The following is a 20,066-nucleotide window of genomic DNA, read 5'->3' as shown; positions in this document are numbered from 1 at the left end:
GTGGCTTGGCTTGGCGTGCTGGGAACATTTTGTGGGGAGACTTTTTACGCAATGTTCTTATGGACGGTCTGTTTGTTTCGGTTTCGCTGAAGTCACTGAGTCTTCTCAATGACGACGCAGATGTTGACTAAAGATTATGAATTTTCTCAATGTATCTTCCTGTTCTCATCTCCAGGTCGTCCGGATTTGTTTTTATGCGAGTATATAGTCAACGGCTTAGTCTCTCTCTCTCTCTCTCTCTCTCTCTCTCTCTCTCTCTCTCTCTCTCTCTCTCGATGAACGCCCTCCACCAGCAGTACCTTTAAGCTATGGCCACGGTGGTCATGTTTTGCCGTGGGGGTAAAGGCAAGACCTGCTGGTGATGGCTGTGACGAGGGACTAGCTCCACTGTGCACCTGATGAAAGATGCATGCCCAGATTTTTTGCGTCAGGAATTGAGACGATAAACTGTTGTCCTATAATCTTTTTACGGAATTAATAAAAGACTAGGTAATGAGTTAAAGGCACCGGAATAAAAGTAGCACTAGTAAGAAGGGGAGGGAGCTATGAGAAGTAGGAAGATGGAGAGGATGCAGGAGGAAGGAAATGGATTAAACTGACTTTCTGGGATTCAGCTACAACAATTCGTTGTAGTAGCATAGAGTGGAGGAACAGGCTCTCTCTCTCTCTCTCTCTCTCTCTCTCTCTCTCTCTCTCTCGGGAACAAAAACGTAATTACGGGTACTACCTACATGTCTTTCTTGAGTCGCTTCGTATGTTACAGCCTTTTATGAGGAACCGGATACTGATGGTTATATCCGGATGCAGGTAACCAGAAAGGGAGGTAAAATAAAAATAAACGCATCTTGGTTCCTTTCCTGCCTGCCTCGCTCCTAACACTCCCGTTTTCTGTGCGTCTCAAGATCTGGAAGAGAGGGAATTATAAAAAAAAAAGTAAATTGTGTGTGTGTGTGTGTGTGTGTGTGTGTGTGTGTGTGATTACGAACATTAGTAGCATTGGATTGCATGGTAAGATTATGCACACTGTGTTGATAATAATCCCTATATTTGATTTAATCCCCTTTGTTTGTTAGCCCCACATCAATGTTGGGTTGCCTGTTGCTTGTTCACCCTTGTGTCCCAAGTGTCCCGTGGTCCGTATGGGCTCTTGTTGCAGGAGTGTTGACCTGAGCCACTGAGCATCACCCTCTTACTAACACCTCAGACCTTTCTCTAACCGTTTGTTACCCATTATTAATAGTAAATCTGGTCACTTACCCTTTATTTTTATTTGCTCCAGTGTCCCAAAATCTCCTCAGGTTGTTACAAGAGGGTGATTGCCAGTGACCTCCCAAAGGTTTGTCCTAATGAGACTGTATTGTATGTGGTTTGTTGGTAATTTCTCTTTCAGACGGGCAGAACAGATTCGTACCGCCACGCTACGGATCGTAACGTCCCTGATGATAACCGAACTGTGAAGGGAGACCCCAAGGTAGCCTTTCTTGAGACATGACCAACCAGATCTAAAAACACACGAGATTTCCACCACCACGTGACGCTCTTCTTCCATTTTAGAATCTGTCACTTTTTATTCTTATTTTGAAGCTATGTTAACAGCCAAACTTTTCCCTGCTCAGCTACATCTTTAACCCCAACTTAACAGGCAAGCTACAACTTAACTTACCAAAAAAATACTTGTTGAGAAATTTTTCTTAAACTTTACAAGAGACCCCCCCCCCACCTCTGTAGCTGGGCACCAAAAGACACAGAGAAGTTGGCTGTAGGCTATGGCTCTCTTCTGTGCCTGTCCTCACCAAATTATGCAGTATCTGTAGAGTTACCTTGCTCAAGTCGCACGCATCCACTCGGAAGCATCTTCACATCCCTTAGTACCTTCACCTTTCATTAAGCTCTGAGTGCAACCTAGTTGTTCACACTTCTTTCAAGAAGTGGGTCAGTTATAGGAGCATCTCAATCATTTCCTTAAAATTGTATCCAGTGTAATGACTAGTTATTAACACTTGAAATAGGTACAGATTGAGATACGCTCTTGTGTTGAATCTTTTCTCTTGAAAGAGCTGTAAAACTGCAGCAGTTTCTTGTGATGTTCTTGAACTGCCTGTCACTTTTGTTCTCACTGCTTCAGCTAAAATATTGTCACTTGTGCAGTGATGCCACATGCTCAGTAATCTACTGTACTGTACTGTACTGTACTTGTAATCACCAGCTGCCTCTCTGCATGTGATGTAGCACCAGAATGCTCAGGTTTTGAAAGCTTCACCCTTTTTTTTTTTACTATCTTTGTAGCACAACCTGCATGTTTTTTTGTTTTGTTTTTTGTGCTTTTATGTGAATCCGTATTATATTTTGTACAAGTGATTAGCTTGATTAAATCCCAGTAGCTTCACCATACTAATAAGACTAAAGAAATGTCCTTTACAATAGTCCTTTACCATCAGTTAATTTTTCTAGAAATAATGTTTTGAACTAAGTTTTCTCAGTCTCGATCCTGTTAACAACCTTGCCAGAGCAGTTGTTATGTTAATAGAATTAACAGGCTTATTTTTTGTTGGCATTTTACATTAATGTTTTGCTGTGCTGTAGTGAGACTTAAATGGAAGTTATGAAGAGCAAAATAAGACCTTTACAACACCAGTTGAAATCCTAACTCTGGACAACCCAAGAGGGCATTGCCAGACTTGTGACTGGTGGTTCTCACATAAGTGGATGATACAAGGCATTACAAGAAATGTGGATAGATCTTAGGTGTTGATGGGGCAGAAAAAGCATCTTTAGCTTCGACATTCTGCTTTTTGGGACAATATTCAATGTCAAGTGTTTCCTTAACTCTCTTTTCCAGGTTTTTAACAATTACTGTTGTTGATTTACTGTTTTCTCCCTTTTGTCTCTATATTTGTATTGTCTTACATGTAGTTCTTGCTGTGAGTGACTGCCCTGAGCTATCTGACTGGCCTCACACTCTGACTCCCGACACCCTGGTACAGGTGAAAGGGGGGCATGAGTGGAGGCTAGGCAGAGTTCTGTTAAAGCTGAGTTGTGGAAAATTCCATAAGTAAATCCTCAAAGCTTAAGGTTTTAAGTAAAGCATTATTAGTCATTTTGGCTGAGAGTAATGGAAATTATTAAAGTTTTGGCTTTTGTGACTGCTCTTGAGGATTATACTGTACATGTGAATTGTGATCTTGGTGGCGGTTTTAGTGGTGGAGGGAAGGATAAATGATGCATGTTCTTTTTCTGCTGTGTGTAGTGTGTTGAGTGGCTGGCTGTGTGTGTGTGTGTGTGTGTGTGTGTGTGTGTGTGTGTGTGTGTGTGTGTGTGTGTGTGTGTGTGTGTGTGGCTCACCCAAAGATGACTCCATTTCTGACATGTTGCAGACTGCTTATTACTTCTTCCCAATCTTTTTTTTTTTCTTTCATAGTTGTACGATTTGTTACATGCATATTTATTAATTAAGACTTGCAACTTGCAAAAAACAGTACATATTACTTTTCTTGTGTTGTGCTTAAGGTCATCAGCAAGATGAGCATTGGCAAGGTGTGAGGGTGGATAGGTTCCACCAATGGTTCCTGTCATGGACTTAGAAATTCAATCAGTGGAGTGGATGAGAAATGTCCAAATATTTTTTCATTTCAAAATTCAAATGTGTAAGTTACTTGTAGGCATAAATGTTTTACTCGTTGCAAAATTAAAAGACAAGAAAAAAATAGGACATCAAGTGTAGAACTTAGTGAGTCATCCTGCTTATCCTGAATCATTCCTTGTCTAATCTTTGCTTCTTTTATGCAGTCAAAAAAGAAGAATGTCAAGGGGAAGAGGAAAGGGGAGAAGGAGAAGGATATGGACAACCTGAAACAGGAATTGGAACTTGATGAACACAAGGTCCCCATAGAAGAACTCTTTCAGCGCCTCTCCGTCAATCCTGACACAGTAAGACTTTGTGCATGAGAGAAGTCATCTCTTGCAACAAATGCTTTCATTCTTTCATTCTATCCATTGCTTGGTAACCCTCATTTTATTTAAGGGTTGTAATCAAAGTCAGTCTCTCTCTTTTGTAGTGATAGGACAGTCAATATCAACCAAGAAGTTGATTTAACTGGTGATGTAGTCTCTTGGCCACCAAGAGTGACGTGGCAAGAGTCAGTCCCTGTCATTGTCTCGTATGTCATTGTTTCCATGATGTTCAGACAAGGGCACCATTATCATTGTAATAGTTTGGCACAGATGACATGCTGATGTGGGCCTCTCAACATCAACTTTTAAGACTGCAGGGGCTATAAACATTCATCCTTACTGGCTTCTAGAACTCTTCTGAGTTGAAATTCCAGCCATACCATCATTCGTAAATGATAAGAACAATTGTCTCTTGATTTTCTTTCATACCAACCACTAATCTTGTCCTTCTCATTCAGGGTTTGACACAAGCTGAGGCCCGTCGCAGGTTAGAAAGGGATGGCCCCAACGCCCTCACCCCTCCCAAGCAAACTCCAGAATGGGTCAAATTTTGCAAGAACCTGTTTGGTGGATTCTCACTGCTGCTGTGGATTGGTGCCATTCTCTGCTTCATTGCTTACTCCATTGAGGCTGCATCAGAGGAGGAACCCAATAATGATAATGTAAGTGTCTCCCTTCTTTTTTTCTTTGTAGGTACCATAGAAATATCAATAGTAACTGCCTCAGGTCATGATTGTGCTTGGAAAATTTAGGACTTTTGCTATAAACCAAATATAAAGAGCATTTTGTAAAAGGATCATTATATACATGAAATTGTGGTGTTTGGGGGTTGTGTTAGAGGCAGGCAGCTGCCCAGTGGCTTAGAGGAGTGTGGTCAGTTCATAGCAGACTCTGATGTGAATCCTAAGGTTGTGATATAACCATAAGGGACACAAGGCCTTCAAAGACTTTTTTTATACCCCAAGAAAGGTAAAAGGAAACTTGGCATAAGTAAATAATCTACATGTATATTTTAGCACCAGTTACACAATAGAAATACAACACTTAACAGAACTTACGATAGGATATACATACATCCTGTGTGTGTGTTAGAAGTTCTGAGAGCATGTGATCATGGGATGGCAAGTAAGGAGGTAAAAGTGAGGCTTAGACAGGGAAGACTGCTGGTTTGGGCATATAAGGAGATCAGAAGACAGTACAGCAAAAGTGGTGGAAAATATGGAAGTTGGTGAAAGGAGACCAGTGGGAAGACCTAAGAAGACATGGAAGAATATTAGCAGGACATGACCTGCTGAGAGTGAATGAGGAGTTTGTGCAAGACAGATTAGAGTGAAATCATGACATGTCCAGTGCCTTTGTGATGGGAGAAAGAAAAAATAAATAAATAAAATAAATGAATAATATATAAAAATAAATGAAATAAAATGAAAACTCTGATAGTGAGCAGGACAAAGTTGATCAGAACTATACAGAACACTGTGTTGTCTAAAATTTTTCTGTGAACATATGTAGGAAGGCAAAGTATTCAGAATTTTCATGCAGTTCTACTATTTAACAAGCATATTTGTGCTCCTCCACAGCTGTACTTGGGCATTGTGCTCACCGCTGTCGTAATCATCACAGGCATCTTCTCGTACTACCAGGAGAGCAAGAGTTCCCGCATCATGGAGTCCTTCAAAAACCTTGTTCCTCAAGTGAGTGATGAGTGTGGTGTGTGATCCCAATACATACACATGTGCCTGTAAACATAAATAATTTCCATTTAGATATTTTGAAGAATGTGCAAAATGTACAACCAACTTTCTCTGTTTCAGTATGCCATTGTCATCCGTGAGGGTGAGAAACTGAATGTGCAGGCTGAAGAACTATGCATAGGTGACATCATTGACGTCAAGTTTGGTGATCGTATCCCTGCTGACATGCGAGTCATTGAAGCTCGAGGTTTCAAGGTAACTGAATGGTGTTGCCCAGAGATGCTGCTGATTGCAGGATTTGCAACTTGAAATACATAATTATATATCTATTGTGTACACATGTCCCATCAGGAATTTAGATTTTATGACTGAGGTTTCTTGATACAGGTCGACAACTCTTCACTCACTGGTGAGTCTGAGCCACAGAGTCGCTCTCCTGAATTCACATCTGAGAATCCTCTTGAGACCAAGAACCTTGCCTTCTTTTCCACCAATGCTGTTGAAGGTGAGTGCCTATTATATAATGTTGCCATAATTACTGCAACATGCTTTTCATTCCCTAAATGTGTCTGGTGCTGTTGTTTTTTGTGGTACGAGTTAGTGAAAACGGAAATAATGTGCTGGTCTATTCCAGGTACTTGCAAGGGTATTGTAATCAATATTGGTGACAACACTGTGATGGGTCGCATTGCTGGTCTGGCCTCTGGCTTGGAAACTGGAGAGACTCCAATTGCCAAGGAGATCAGTCACTTCATCCACATCATTACTGGTGTGGCCGTCTTCCTGGGTGTTACATTCTTCGTCATTGCCTTCATCCTGGGTAAATTGTGCTTCCCTCTCTTTATCACAAGATTAGGCTGACTTGCTTCCCAAAAGAGGCTTTATAATCTAGCACATCATAGAGCCATTAACCTTGTAAACATAAACCTTTAAATTAATATTAGTTTATTGGCAAACTCCACTGATTTAACTCCCACTTCTAGGTTACCATTGGCTGGATGCTGTTGTGTTCCTCATTGGTATCATTGTGGCCAATGTGCCCGAGGGTCTGCTGGCCACTGTCACCGTGTGTCTCACCCTCACTGCCAAGCGTATGGCTGCCAAGAACTGCTTGGTGAAGAACTTGGAGGCTGTGGAAACCCTGGGTTCAACCTCTACCATCTGCTCCGACAAGACTGGCACCCTCACTCAGAACCGTATGACAGTCGCTCACATGTGGTTTGACAACACCATCATTGAGGCAGATACCTCAGAGGACCAATCTGGCTGCCAGTACGACAAGACTTCTGAGGGATGGAAGGCTCTCTCCCGAATTGCTGCTCTCTGCAACCGTGCCGAATTCAAGACAGGTCAGGAAGATGTTCCCATTCTGAAACGAGAAGTGAACGGTGATGCTTCCGAGGCTGCTCTGCTGAAGTGTGTGGAACTTGCCATAGGAGATGTGAGGGGCTGGCGCTCCCGCAACAAGAAGGTCTGTGAGATTCCTTTCAACTCCACCAACAAGTACCAGGTGTCTATCCACGAGACCCAGGACAAGAACGACCTCCGCTACCTGCTTGTAATGAAGGGTGCTCCAGAGAGGATCCTCGAACGATGCTCTACTATCTTCATGAATGGCGAGGAGAAGCCTTTGGATGAGGAGATGAAGGAATCTTTCAACAATGCTTACTTGGAGTTGGGTGGGCTTGGAGAGCGTGTGCTAGGCTTTTGTGACTATGTCCTGCCCTCCGACAAGTATCCCCTTGGCTATCCCTTCGATGCTGATGCTGTTAACTTCCCTGTGCACGGTCTTCGGTTTGTTGGGCTCATGTCCATGATTGATCCTCCCCGTGCTGCCGTGCCCGACGCTGTGGCCAAGTGCCGTTCTGCTGGTATCAAGGTCATCATGGTTACTGGTGATCACCCTATCACTGCCAAGGCCATTGCCAAGTCTGTGGGTATCATTTCTGAGGGCAATGAGACTGTGGAGGACATTGCCCAAAGACTCAACATTCCCATCAAGGAGGTTGACCCCCGCGAGGCCAAGGCTGCTGTGGTCCACGGCTCCGAGTTGAGGGACATGACTTCTGAACAGCTGGATGACGTCCTTATCCATCACACTGAGATTGTGTTCGCCCGTACCTCCCCACAGCAGAAGCTCATCATTGTGGAGGGCTGCCAGCGTATGGGAGCCATTGTAGCTGTAACTGGAGATGGTGTAAATGACTCCCCTGCCCTCAAGAAGGCCGATATTGGTAAGCATATGGCTGTTGCTACAATCCCTGTCATTACTGTCGCTTGGACAATACCCAGGTATCCTTCATTAATGCTTTACTTCATTACTTGACAAACATCCTCATCCAAATCACTACTCCTGCAGGTGTGGCCATGGGTATTGCTGGATCCGACGTGTCTAAGCAGGCTGCTGACATGATCCTGTTGGATGACAACTTTGCTTCTATTGTCACTGGTGTAGAAGAGGGCAGGCTTATTTTTGATAACCTGAAGAAATCTATTGCCTACACCCTCACCTCCAACATCCCTGAGATCTCCCCCTTCTTGTTCTTCATGATTGCCTCCGTGCCTCTTCCTCTGGGCACCGTCACCATTCTCTGCATTGATCTGGGTACTGACATGGTAAGTTCCTCATTGCCACTTGAGTCTTTCCATTATAATTTGTGTTTTCAAAATCCTTTACTAAGGAGATTTTAAGTATTTACATTTTTTCCAACAGACTGACTTTAAAGTGACACGTTCATCTTTTGATTTATTGGAACTCCTTTTAAAATGCCTTTCCTTGGGTCAAAATTGCCATTCGTGAAAGTGAGAATAGGGGAGTTTTAAACTACTACATGACTAACAGATGATCTTTTAGATATTAACCTAAAATTTCCTTGTCTTTCCTAAGATTCCAGCTATTTCACTAGCTTATGAAACTGCTGAGACCGATATCATGAAGAGAAGGCCACGAGATCCTGTGTATGATAAGCTGGTTAATGAGAGGTATTACAAACAAGTATAGACAGTAGAGAAGAACACTGTAATTATTATGTAAAGGAAGTGATACAATGGACAGCTTATAAGGAGGGTTATTGAACAGGATGTAGATGCAAGTAGTCTACCTGGGCTTTACTATCTTGGGGCTGCAGTAATCCAGTGGCCCAGTTGTCTAGTAGTGTATAACTTGATCTTGCTTTCCGCCTCCTCTGTAGGTCCCAGCTATCTCTCTCGCCTATGAATCTGCAGAGAGTGATATCATGAAACGGTATCCACGAAATCCATTCAAAGACAAACTTGTCAACGAAAGGTAAAAAAGTGGTTGCCCGGGATTTAATCCATTATTACGAGTTCATATTTCGGCTTCTGCAACACAGCAGGCACTAAGGTCCTGCCTGTTTGACTCGCACGCAATCACTTTTATCATTATTATTATATTTGTAATTTGGACCCCAATGATGGCCTTTAATCCAGGCCAAAGCAGTGGTCTACACTTTGTATTCTGTAAGGACAAATGCTTGTCACGTGTGTCGTGAGGGATGAGGTGAGATTTTGTAAGTCATGCTTGACTCTTCTCTATTATATATTTATATATGATTCATTTATATATATATATATATATATATATATATATATATATATATATATATATATATATATATAATTATTTGTTATTTATTATGTTTGTTTTGAGTGACAAAGCAATCTTTGAAGAAACCTACTGGTGTTACATGCACAGAAAGGTTTGCATGATGTTCTCCTCAGGTATTTATAAGGAAATGGCATATGAATTTTATAAGGAGTTCTCTTAACTACATTTTCAGGAGACATGTATTAAGACAGTTATTGTATTCTTTTATTTGCTTCATTTGACTGGCTGATTCTGACAAAATGATAATGCATTATATTATATATTATAAGATTTGCAAAGTTTACTTGAAAGCTTTTTCCAGGAATGCAGTTTGCAACATTATATTGAACACCTGATGGCCTGGCCATGCCCCTCACTGACTGATATGATGAACACTAATCCTGCTAATACTTTTCAATCTTGTTACTTCTTAGTATGATTTGATTGATGATGCAGCAACAGGTCTGCTATTCTGCCTCTTTTTCTTTTGTCCTGGACACCATTATTTGTGATATAGTCTTGTCAACAACTGGCTGAAAAGATGCCTGCTGTCTGCCCTAGATAATGTGTAACTTGTCAGTATTTTCTGCCACATCACTCAAAATTAATATCAAAGTGTACCAAGTGTTTACTTGCCAAAGACGTATTAGATCTTTAAAGCAATTTAGGCTTGTTAAAGTAATGACATCAGCAAGGGAGGAAGGGTGGTGGTATTCCAACTTAGTGGCGAGTCCCAGTTCCTTGTTGTGTCTTACACTGGGTGCTCTCTGTCAGGGCAGCAGCAGGTGCTTCACTCTTATCATATGAAGACTTTATCAAGCTAACTCTAACTCTAAATTAAACTTCTATTATTTTAAAAATAAAAGTCCATTCTCCCATCACCATCAAGCAACTTTCATAAGTACTAGCTGGAAAGGCAACTTATCTCATTACTTGGCTTTACCTACTTTACTTTCATGGATTAAAACCTAATTAGTTTTAATATAATTCATCAGACTTTAAAATTCATACTCTCTTGAATCCCATAGTTCCCTTTTTTTCATGGTAGTGCTCTCAATGTACCATTCCATTCTCTCACCATCACCAGCTACAGGTCACTTCTTGTACACTCACTGTCCATCTCTCATTGCTATGAGGTGGTGGTGGTGGTGGTGTGTTGCTGCACCCCACACCAACCATCTTGCCTCCACTCATGTGCACTAGTGACCATTGCCACTGCAGTGTGTAGAAGCTGGTGACCACACCTCTCATCGTACAATTTGAGCTGTGCTCAATGAAGGTGAAGAGTCCAGGGTGAAGTGATAGTTGATGCCTCCATAAATGTGAAGAATTACCTAAATGCAGTATTATAATAATTTTAACCAGTATCTCACTCTGGACTTTTCATCTTTTGCCAGCGGTGTTTGTGTGTTGACCTGCCATGCATGCCATGATCATCACAAATAGTGTCCTGCCTTCAGAGTTCACTTCTTATGTATCTGGTCTCATATTCGTCTTTTTTTTTCTCTCTCTTCTTTTGTCTGCCTCTTGTCCTGTGCTGGTCATGACAGGTCCCAGCCATTTCCCTTGCCTATGAAGCGGCTGAGTCTGATATAATGAAGCGTCAGCCCCGCAATCCGTTCACCGACAAGCTTGTGAACGAGAGGTAACGTGTACTGGTTCTCTCTTTCCCTTCCTCTCTTTTTCTCAAGTCTCTTCCCAACTCCTCACTCCTGAGCTCCAAGCTTTCATCTGGTCCAGAAATGAACGGTCAACAACCTCTGCATGGTTCTTTGTTTCTTCTTAGCAGAAGCAACAACAGGTGCCATGGAAGCTTAGGATTTGCCTGGTGACTCTCTTAAGAGCATCAGCTTGAAACCCTCAATTCTAGAATGATAGCACAGCTGGCTGATGAACTGACTGATTGAACTACCAGGGACATGAGGCACTTGTCCTAGTCAAGTCTTTTTTGTTGACGTTTCACTTAATGCTTCGAGAATGTTGCTTGCCTTGTTCTTGTGCACAGTTGTGTCTCCTGTCCCTTGTGGCAGTATCACTGCACGGGGGAGTAGCAGGGATTTGGGGGACACCGGCGAACACTTAGTACCAGTAGCACGCGCCCAACAGGACAGAGCAGATTTCTTCTACTTTTTTCTCCTTATTTATCCTTGCACATGGATATTTTCAGGTTATTCTACAAGCTAAAGCATCTGTAGGTAGATGTTCACCCTTTGTTTGGTTCGCTCCTACAGTATTATATTATGTATGTATGTTCTGTTTTGCAATAATTGTAACCTTATATACCTTTGGTTAATATTTAGGTGCCTGCCATTTCCCTTGCCTATGAAGAAGCTGAGTCAGATATTATGAAGCGCCAGCCCAGAAATCCCTTCACGGACAAGCTTGTGAACGAGAGGTAATGTTCGGCACACTGTGATGGCTTCCACTCTTCTGTAATTAACAACTACTCATAACACTTCTGCTCTACTACTATTACAATTAAGACTTCTATTACTAACCATTACCACTACCACAACCCTGACTAATATTAAAAAATCTTCCCGGAAAATGTGAATTATAAATAACAATTTTGGTTCTTAGTGAGTAGGTTGGGGAGGGAACTAGTATGTCTACAAAACACAGTGATGTTGATATGAATACAGGTTATTGTGCTTTATACTTATTTTTGTTCCTGCATGAGATGTATTTTACAACAGTAAATGCTCATAAAATTTTAAAATATCTAGAATACATTTAATAATTTTGAAAGGTGGAAGCATGTATTGCAGTTGACAATGACTAAATCCTGTGAACTCTGTGAATAGTGAACTAGGATTGCCATCTTTAGCTGTAAAATTGCTTTAGGTGTTTCTTGAATGTACAATTTCCAACATCAGACTTATAGAGGACTGGCAGGGGGATGGGGTTGTCTGCAAGGGTTGGGCACAGCAGCAGGAAGTACAATGTGGATGCTGCTCGTAAGAGGTAGCACAAACCACTGCCTCATGTCAAAGGCTGGCCAGGAGATGGCTCAAGCAATTCATAGTTTCACAGGAAATTGTGTTTGCAAACATTTTTTTGCACATATTTTGCTTTTTGCTTTTGTTAGTTTAGTTGTTGGCTCACGATGAGTGACTTATGAAGCACAGTCCGGAGGCTGTGCCAGGGCTCCCATTGGGCTACATGAATCACCTCAACAGGGATATTCATGTTTCATGTGACACAGTCAACTAGTGTTCTATGTGTAGTGTGCACAGTGGTCGCATGACTCGGAAAGGCAGGCTGTTGGTGTGCTGGAAGGCATTTTTTTTTGCATGATGGTGCCACCAGCAAGTTATATTGCAGTGTGTAGGAATCCTTCCCATTCCTTTCCCATAACATCGCTGGTGCTTTCATTGTTGTGAGCGCAGAGGACACTGTAAGGTAGCAGCAGTGTTCTGTGCTCACTTGTGCTGCAGAGCAAAGTGAGTGTGTGTGTCCAGGCAGCGAGTTGAGTCTGCTGCCAGTAATGCTACTGTTGTGGCCTTAACTGTGTAGGAGCCCATGTTGAATGCATTACTGTATGGTGACAAGTGTAGATAGATGGCGCTTTTAGACAGTAAATGCAATGCAATCTGTCCATCTACATTAACACACCAGCTGGTGGTCTTCATTGGGGAGAGGCTGCAGCCAGGAGTGGTGAGCATCATGCTTGGACACAGGATCCAAGGATTGCATTGAGATTAGTGTGCCACTCTCATCTTGCTCTCTGCTCCCCCTTGAGCCCCCCATGGTGTAGTCCTCCACATCATGATCAGTAAGGGACAGCTCTGTTCATCGCCACCCCATCCTCATGGACGCATTCCCGCGCTGTCCAGTATCAACGCTAATTTTCCGTAAATTTTTATACGAATGCGCAGGTCCCGGCCATTTCCCTGGCCTATGAGGCTGCTGAATCAGACATTATGAAGCGCCAGCCACGAGACCCGTGGCACGACAAGCTCGTGAACTACAGGTGAGCCGCCACGCCCACACATTTCCACAAGTCCGTACTTCTTTGTTGCTGTGTACCGAGAATGTCTGTCTTGATGTTGCAGGTGAAGGCGTCAGGCTGAGCTGTTTTGGTGTTTTAGATCCTCTTACTACGAAATGTGTAACAGACACGTACACAGAATATTTGAGGAAAGTGCATCAACAGATCATACAGAAGTATCCATTATTTGTGTACAACTACCTCTTTTCATGGAATGTTGCTCTTCATGCCCATGTGTATCTAACTGCAGCCACTTATCCCAAACATCAATGTCACTTGGGCAAATCCCTGAGACTCGTACACAACATTTAGAGATTGACTGGCGAAGTTGAGTCTGTGTCACCATGTTTTCATTGTTGTCTTACAACTGTGCTGTGCCCAACCAGGTGTGGGGTCCACTGTACTGTCACATCACTCACTGATAGATCATTGCTGACCCTCTCCCTAAAATGTCTACTCTATGCTCCTCCTGCACTGTGTCCACTACTTGACTGTAATTGTCTCAAGTGGATTTCTGTGTGCACTGCATTCATTTATTTGTATCTTAATTCAGGCCCAAAATGGCCTGAAAGCACCATACAAACTTGACATCCGAGTCCCATGACATGTCTAATGCTCTAACCTCTGTACTTTGTACTGACTTGTGTTAACCCTCTGCATGGCCAGTGAGTGCATGTTCTTTTCTTGAAAGGGAAACTTGTAGACGTGTTGAGAAACAAGCAAGCCTGGAGGGCCGGCCAGTCTGGTAAGGCAATGGTTGCAAAGGATATTTTATCAAGCACTCTAACTGTAGAATTGCAGAAAATTAAATAATTCAATTGCTAGTAACCTTCTTTAGTAACTGTGCATAACTTTATTCATATCTGCTTATGATCCCCAAAATTAATTTTAGATAAGAAACTCAAAACTTGTTTAAGCCATCTTAGCTGACCGTGGCAAATAGTAACCATCTTATGTAGTCTAACAATATATGCTCTCATGTAAATTGCTTCAGCAAAATATTCAAAGTAACTTTTCAAGAACTTGATTGCTTATTACCTTCTAGAAATACTTCCTTTACTTGCTGAATAACCATTACGAGTATTAATTTACAAGTGTTAGTGATTTACACAAAAAGTTAAAATGCTGTTCACATAAAGTTGTACAGAAAAAATTTGAAAGATATGATAATGCTGAATGAAAGTTTTATCTCACCTGACTGCTCCGTCACCTCTTCCTGAAATAACGACTTTCCCCATGGCACAGGCTCATCTCCATGGCCTATGGTCAAATTGGCATGATCCAGGCTCTGGCTGGATTCTATGTGTACTTTGTCATCATGGCTGAGAACGGGTTCCTGCCTCCCATCCTCTTTGGCATCCGTGAGCAGTGGGACTCCAAGGCCATCAACGATCTGGAGGATTACTATGGCCAGGAATGGGTGAGTAACATCATCTCACTATGTCCTACTACTTTAATGTCCACATTGCACACAAACTAACTCTTGTTCTACTTTCTACAAGTTCTTACCTGTCCCAAGTACTAAGTGACTTCCCCTCCTGCAGACATATCATGACCGCAAGATCCTTGAGTACACCTGCCACACTGCGTTCTTTGTGGCCATTGTGGTGGTGCAGTGGGCTGACTTGATCATCTGTAAGACTCGCCGTAACTCCATCCTTCACCAGGGCATGAAGTAAGTTTGCTTATGCTCTCAGCTTGCCGTACCTGCAGAGACATTAATTTCTAATTGCATTTCTGTACACAAGAACAGAGCCATGTGCCATCCTCAGTAAAACCTGCTGATGCAGTATAGGAAAGATGTTAATCATTGTCTTATTCACAGGAACATGGTGCTTAACTTTGGATTGTGTTTCGAAACTACACTGGCTGCCTTCCTCTCCTACACACCAGGCATGGACAAAGGTCTAAGGATGTATCCCCTCAAGTGAGTGTTTCAGTAAAATAAAGTACATACTACACAACGTAATGAGCATGCAAATTGTGACCTGAGAATGCTGCTATTGTTTATAACTTGCGTAAAATTTATCATGGTCATATCTCCATATATTAGTTACATCTCGGGATACAAATTTTATTTGTTTCATAATGTATCTCTCACATCCTGAAAATCTTGTATCTTAAAACAAATTTCCCAATTTAAATTCATGGAAATCCAATTATTCTGTTCCACACTGGGAAAATATCAATATAAAAATCAGTTGACATATTATGCAAAATTCAGTAAAGTAATTTTCTAACAAATAACCGTGATAAATAATATATATACAGTGATCACTCGCTAGACCACTAAACAAAGAAGCACTTACACTGTGTGGAAAACAAAGTTAAGGTGTGTGTGTGTGTCTACAATGAAGGTGGGATTTATCATACAGCAGTAGGAACCATGTAGGTTAACCACAACAATGCTCATAACCCAAGCAAATAATTGTATCCTGAGGTATCATTGTGTGTGTGTGTGTTATATATATATATATATATATATATATATATAAAATGCACACAGTGGCACGTACCTCAACATACAAGCATATTGAGTTATGAGCACAAAATACTTGGAAAATTCACCTCTGCATATGAGCATTTGTTCAAATTATGAGCAGTGCTGTGGTTAACACACATGGTTCCCAGCTGCTGCATGATGAATCATGCTCTTTGTTCTCACACACACACATTCTATAATTTTGATGTAAAGGCCAAGATAGCTTTTTGCCCCTCAGGGAAGATGTGCAGAAGCTTAACATGCTTAAGAAGCAAGTTACTCACTAATCTGTGTTCCTGTTCTCAGATTCTACTGGTGGCTGCCAGCTCTCCCGTTCTCATTACTCATCTTTGTGTACGACGAGTGTCGCCGGTTCGTGCTGCGCAGGAACCCTGGTGGCTGGGTGGAGATGGAGACCTATTATTAAGGTTTGTAGTGAGCACAAGTTTACAAGAGCTCAAGAGCGTGGCCACCACCAGCAGCCTCCTCCCTCACAGCCAGCACTTGCATCACTGTCACTCCTCTGTGATGTCTGGGGATTGGAACTGTTGTATTATAACCTTCAAAAGAAATGATATACTTTAATTAGAATCCAGAGAATATATAACAACCAAGTGTTGGTGGCTCAGTAATGTGCTCTGTCAATAATGATTCCATTGCTTATTTCTGTGTTACTTACTGGGGATTTTAGTGTCATTATGGTTGTTTCTAATTTCCCCATTGTTATATATAAGATTTGCAGTAAGTAACATTGAGATATTTGTACAGAATCCTGGTGAAAGCATGTATTAAAGAGAAAAAGTGACATAAAAAATAAAAAAAAATGCAGGAAACTTGGACTGAGGCTCCTGAGCCTCGCCTGGCCAGGGTGCAGGTGTGAGAAAGCAGGGAGTTCTGGAGGGCCACTATAAAAAATAGATATATATATTTAATATTAACTAATACAAAAATATATATTATAAATTATAAAGTATATATATAAATATATATATATTCACACACAGACACACACAAACATACATACAAACACCATAACTTACAGGTACAGTCAAAGATGCATGAACCACACACACACACACGCACACGCACACGCACACACACACACATGCATACATGCACACATGTATGTATGGCTCAAGAAATAATATGAAGAAGCCCACTGTGGTGTTTAGATGGAAAACTTTGGTTTCTTACACAAGTAGCCCTGGCAAGTTTGTCTCATCTGTTAACTTTTGTGTAAATTTTAGTGCACATGAGTAGAAGTGTGATGGCTACAGAAGTGCAGCCAAAAAACAAGTGTAAAAAATGTGTAGATAGTGTGTAGACAGCCCCTGATCTTCATAAGACGACCTATAGTTTGCAAGAAAAGTTTTCATAATCCATCATTCGGAATAAACTTGTTACAGCTGTCCTGCTCAAACCTTCTCCCATGTTCGTTGGTTCATATTTTAACGCTGAGGTTTTATTTTATGTTCTCCCTCAATCAGTGGATATGTATTAACATTTTTACATATGTGCAGTAAAATCTGAAAAATAATACATTTTAACTTAAAAATAACTGTGTAATTTAATTTGATCCCTTCTATAGCAATGCCTTATCTTCTCTTGAACTACTTTGGTTCTTAAATTCATTCAAACCATTATTATTGGGTTGGTAACATTCCACACTCCAGTAAAGCTTTGCACACTGAATTTGCTTTTGTTTTAGATGCCGGTCATTGGTAGAAGTAGGATTTTTCATCTAGCTCTTAGGTAAGCAAAAATTCATAGCTCCACTCCTTATGCTTTGTATCTTGAGAGCGAAGCTGGTTTAGAATGAGCGCATGATATAGGACGAATGCATGACTACAGTGTAATAATACAATTTACTGACCATTTTTTCCTTGTTAACCAAAGAGCATTATTCATCATACAAAATTGAGCCTTCTACCTCTGTAGTTCCTGCTCAGCTTCTACCAAGTCATGTTGAAGCTTAGTTTTTGATGTAAACATGTGTAGTTTGTGGCCAAATAAATTAAAATGAGTGGCTGGAATGCCTAATGGATGTCTAATGCTGACCATTTGGAATGAATCTCATGGACAACAATACTGTTATGTGTTTACTACAAAAACTGTGCTAAAATCTAGCTGCCAGGTGTAGGGTTTTGTTGGTTTACATTTTATTTGATCCTACTGTGTGTCTGGTGATGGAGTCTTGTGGTGAAGACTCATGACAAGCAAGGAACCATTGCCTCTGCGGGACCTGCAGCAACACTGTGGTTCAATGTGTTAGCCAAATACAGTGTGATTTCATGCTTGTCATCCTTCCAAGCTTCATACTAAAGCAACTAGCTGTGGGTCGGCCTTTGTACATAGGAGATAAAAGATATCATAATAATTATTGATAAGAGTAATATTAAATATCATGGCAACTATCTTATTATAATGCAGCACTGTCACTTAGACTATTTTCCTGAAGGAGGCAGGGAGGGGGCACCTGACACCAGAGGGTGGCAGAACTCTGCTGCTCTCTCTCACTTCCTTGCCTCACTTTTCATGTTCATGAAGGAGAAATTTTGAAAAATGGTCACATTTTATTTTGGAAAAGTTAAAATATTTGGATCCACTTCAAATGCTGGATTCAACAATAAAGTGTTCAGAAATTTGCTCTTTTTTTCCCACCTGGCAGCCGGGGAAATGAGGTTGTGTGGCCAACCTTCACCAAACACCACACACTGGGAGCTCTGAGGCATGCCTGCCTGGTAGTAGTGGCCTGCCCCTCTAGTAGGGACACTTTCAAGACAGAGCCTGGAATCTCATTCAGGTGTAGGTTAGTGCAATGCCAAAATAAGATGATAAGATTGCTTGTGTTAAGATCTTTGGTAACTGATCAGAGTTTCAGCCACCTGTGCTTGATGGTTACACCTCAGCATAGACTTGCAGGTGATCTCTATTAATGCAAATATTTAATTTTTAAATCTTGCTTGCATTCATAATGTTTATCTTACTCTGACTAGCAATGTCTCAGTCATTTGTTTCACAACCTTGCAGTTGTGCTGACTAATTTACTAATGCTTTTGGCACTGTATCTAAACACTAGACAACTTGTTCACATTTTTTTATTTTCTCTTCCCCAACATTTTTCCAACACCTTTGGTCTTTAACACCTTTGGTCTTTAAGTAACATAAAGCTTGGCTGTGGCTTTATCTATCTGACAAGTGAACTTTTCTGTAAAGAGCCACTCCAGTCCCTCCCATGTGACATTCTCAACCTGACCTCTTGAGAGAAGAACTTCACAATGGCAGCTTCATTCTGATTACAGAACTAACACCAATTTTCCAAACATATCCTCTTCCTTTCAAAATAATTCCTAACACTAGAAATGGACCCATGCACTAACTCATGAACAGGAATGAATGTGTATACAGTATATATATATATATATATATATATATATATATATATATATATATATATATATATATATATATATATATATATATATATATATATATATATATATATATATATATATATATATATATATATATATATATATATATATATATATTATATATATATATATATATATATATATATATATATATATATATATATATATATATATATATATATATATATCCCACTGAAATGCCAGCTCACAAAGCAACATCATACAGATGATCAAACAGCCAAGGATAGTCATCTTGAAAACTCCCTCATGAAACCTCGGCCTGGCCCCTCAAAGAAGACATCTGTATGTACTTTAACTGTGCTCAAAAAGGTGGACATACTCTCTAGCTGCCTTTTGAGCAAAGTTAAAGTATGTACAGATGACTTCTTTGAGGGACCAGGCTGACCACCATTGTTCTTGAAATCCTTCAACCAGCTTCTCACAGATTGTCTGGAATCCAGCTTTGTGATGCCCTATGATCTGAGCTATAGTTACAGGCCTTAATGCCTTCCTTTTACCCCTATTCACCAAGGTACTGCCCAGAAACAGAGGGAAACAGACAAAAGATGGCATTAATGCAAGAACAACGGCGCAACACTTCTCACCATGAAAGCCACGAGAGCAATGAGGTGGTTATGTGTTGTGTGTTGGGAGGCAGTGAGGTGATGCTAACTGTTGGTACCTGGCATACTGCAGTGACAAAAAAAGACCCTCTGTATGATAGGCCATTGTTTTTCATCACAGCATTATGCCAAGGCACTCATCCAGCATAATGCCATGACAAGCACTGTAGAGCAGGAGCAAACTTAGGTATACAATAGAGGGTAAACCATCTGGTAAACCAACCAGGCGACAATTTTGATCTATTAAGGAACTTGTAAACAACATTGGCAGTCACCTCACTAAA

General features: G+C 40.9%; 1 protein-coding gene across 6 annotated transcripts in view; it reads left to right on the top strand.

Annotated features, from left to right (window-relative positions):
• LOC123501184 (sodium/potassium-transporting ATPase subunit alpha-like) overlaps nucleotides 1-17,283 on the top strand; it is a 78,270-nt gene extending 60,987 nt beyond the window's left edge. For 3 of the 6 annotated variants that reach the window (XM_045249842.1, XM_045249841.1, XM_045249843.1), the window contains 13 exons: nucleotides 3,787-3,927; nucleotides 4,410-4,613; nucleotides 5,532-5,645; nucleotides 5,766-5,900; nucleotides 6,033-6,150; nucleotides 6,280-6,465; nucleotides 6,629-7,879; nucleotides 8,005-8,261; nucleotides 11,553-11,647; nucleotides 14,489-14,663; nucleotides 14,788-14,918; nucleotides 15,069-15,170; nucleotides 16,032-17,283. In XM_045249842.1, the coding sequence (XP_045105777.1) occupies nucleotides 3,787-3,927; nucleotides 4,410-4,613; nucleotides 5,532-5,645; nucleotides 5,766-5,900; nucleotides 6,033-6,150; nucleotides 6,280-6,465; nucleotides 6,629-7,879; nucleotides 8,005-8,261; nucleotides 11,553-11,647; nucleotides 14,489-14,663; nucleotides 14,788-14,918; nucleotides 15,069-15,170; nucleotides 16,032-16,152 (3,030 nt within the window). In that variant the 3' untranslated portion in view covers nucleotides 16,153-17,283. Of the gene's footprint in view, nucleotides 1-1,390; nucleotides 1,472-3,786; nucleotides 3,928-4,409; nucleotides 4,614-5,531; nucleotides 5,646-5,765; nucleotides 5,901-6,032; nucleotides 6,151-6,279; nucleotides 6,466-6,628; nucleotides 7,880-8,004; nucleotides 8,262-10,802; nucleotides 10,898-11,552; nucleotides 11,648-13,130; nucleotides 13,226-14,488; nucleotides 14,664-14,787; nucleotides 14,919-15,068; nucleotides 15,171-16,031 lie in introns of all 6 variants that reach the window. The other 3 variants (XM_045249840.1, XM_045249839.1, XM_045249838.1) reach the window with 3 other exon arrangements.
• The last annotated feature ends 2,783 nt before the right edge of the window (nucleotides 17,284-20,066 follow it).

Source organism: Portunus trituberculatus, chromosome 9 (assembly GCF_017591435.1).
Source record: "Portunus trituberculatus isolate SZX2019 chromosome 9, ASM1759143v1, whole genome shotgun sequence".
In the NCBI taxonomy this organism is placed as follows: Eukaryota; Metazoa; Arthropoda; class Malacostraca; order Decapoda; family Portunidae; genus Portunus; species Portunus trituberculatus.
Note: the sequence above shows the minus strand (reverse complement) of the source record. Positions and strands in the feature narration are given on the sequence as shown.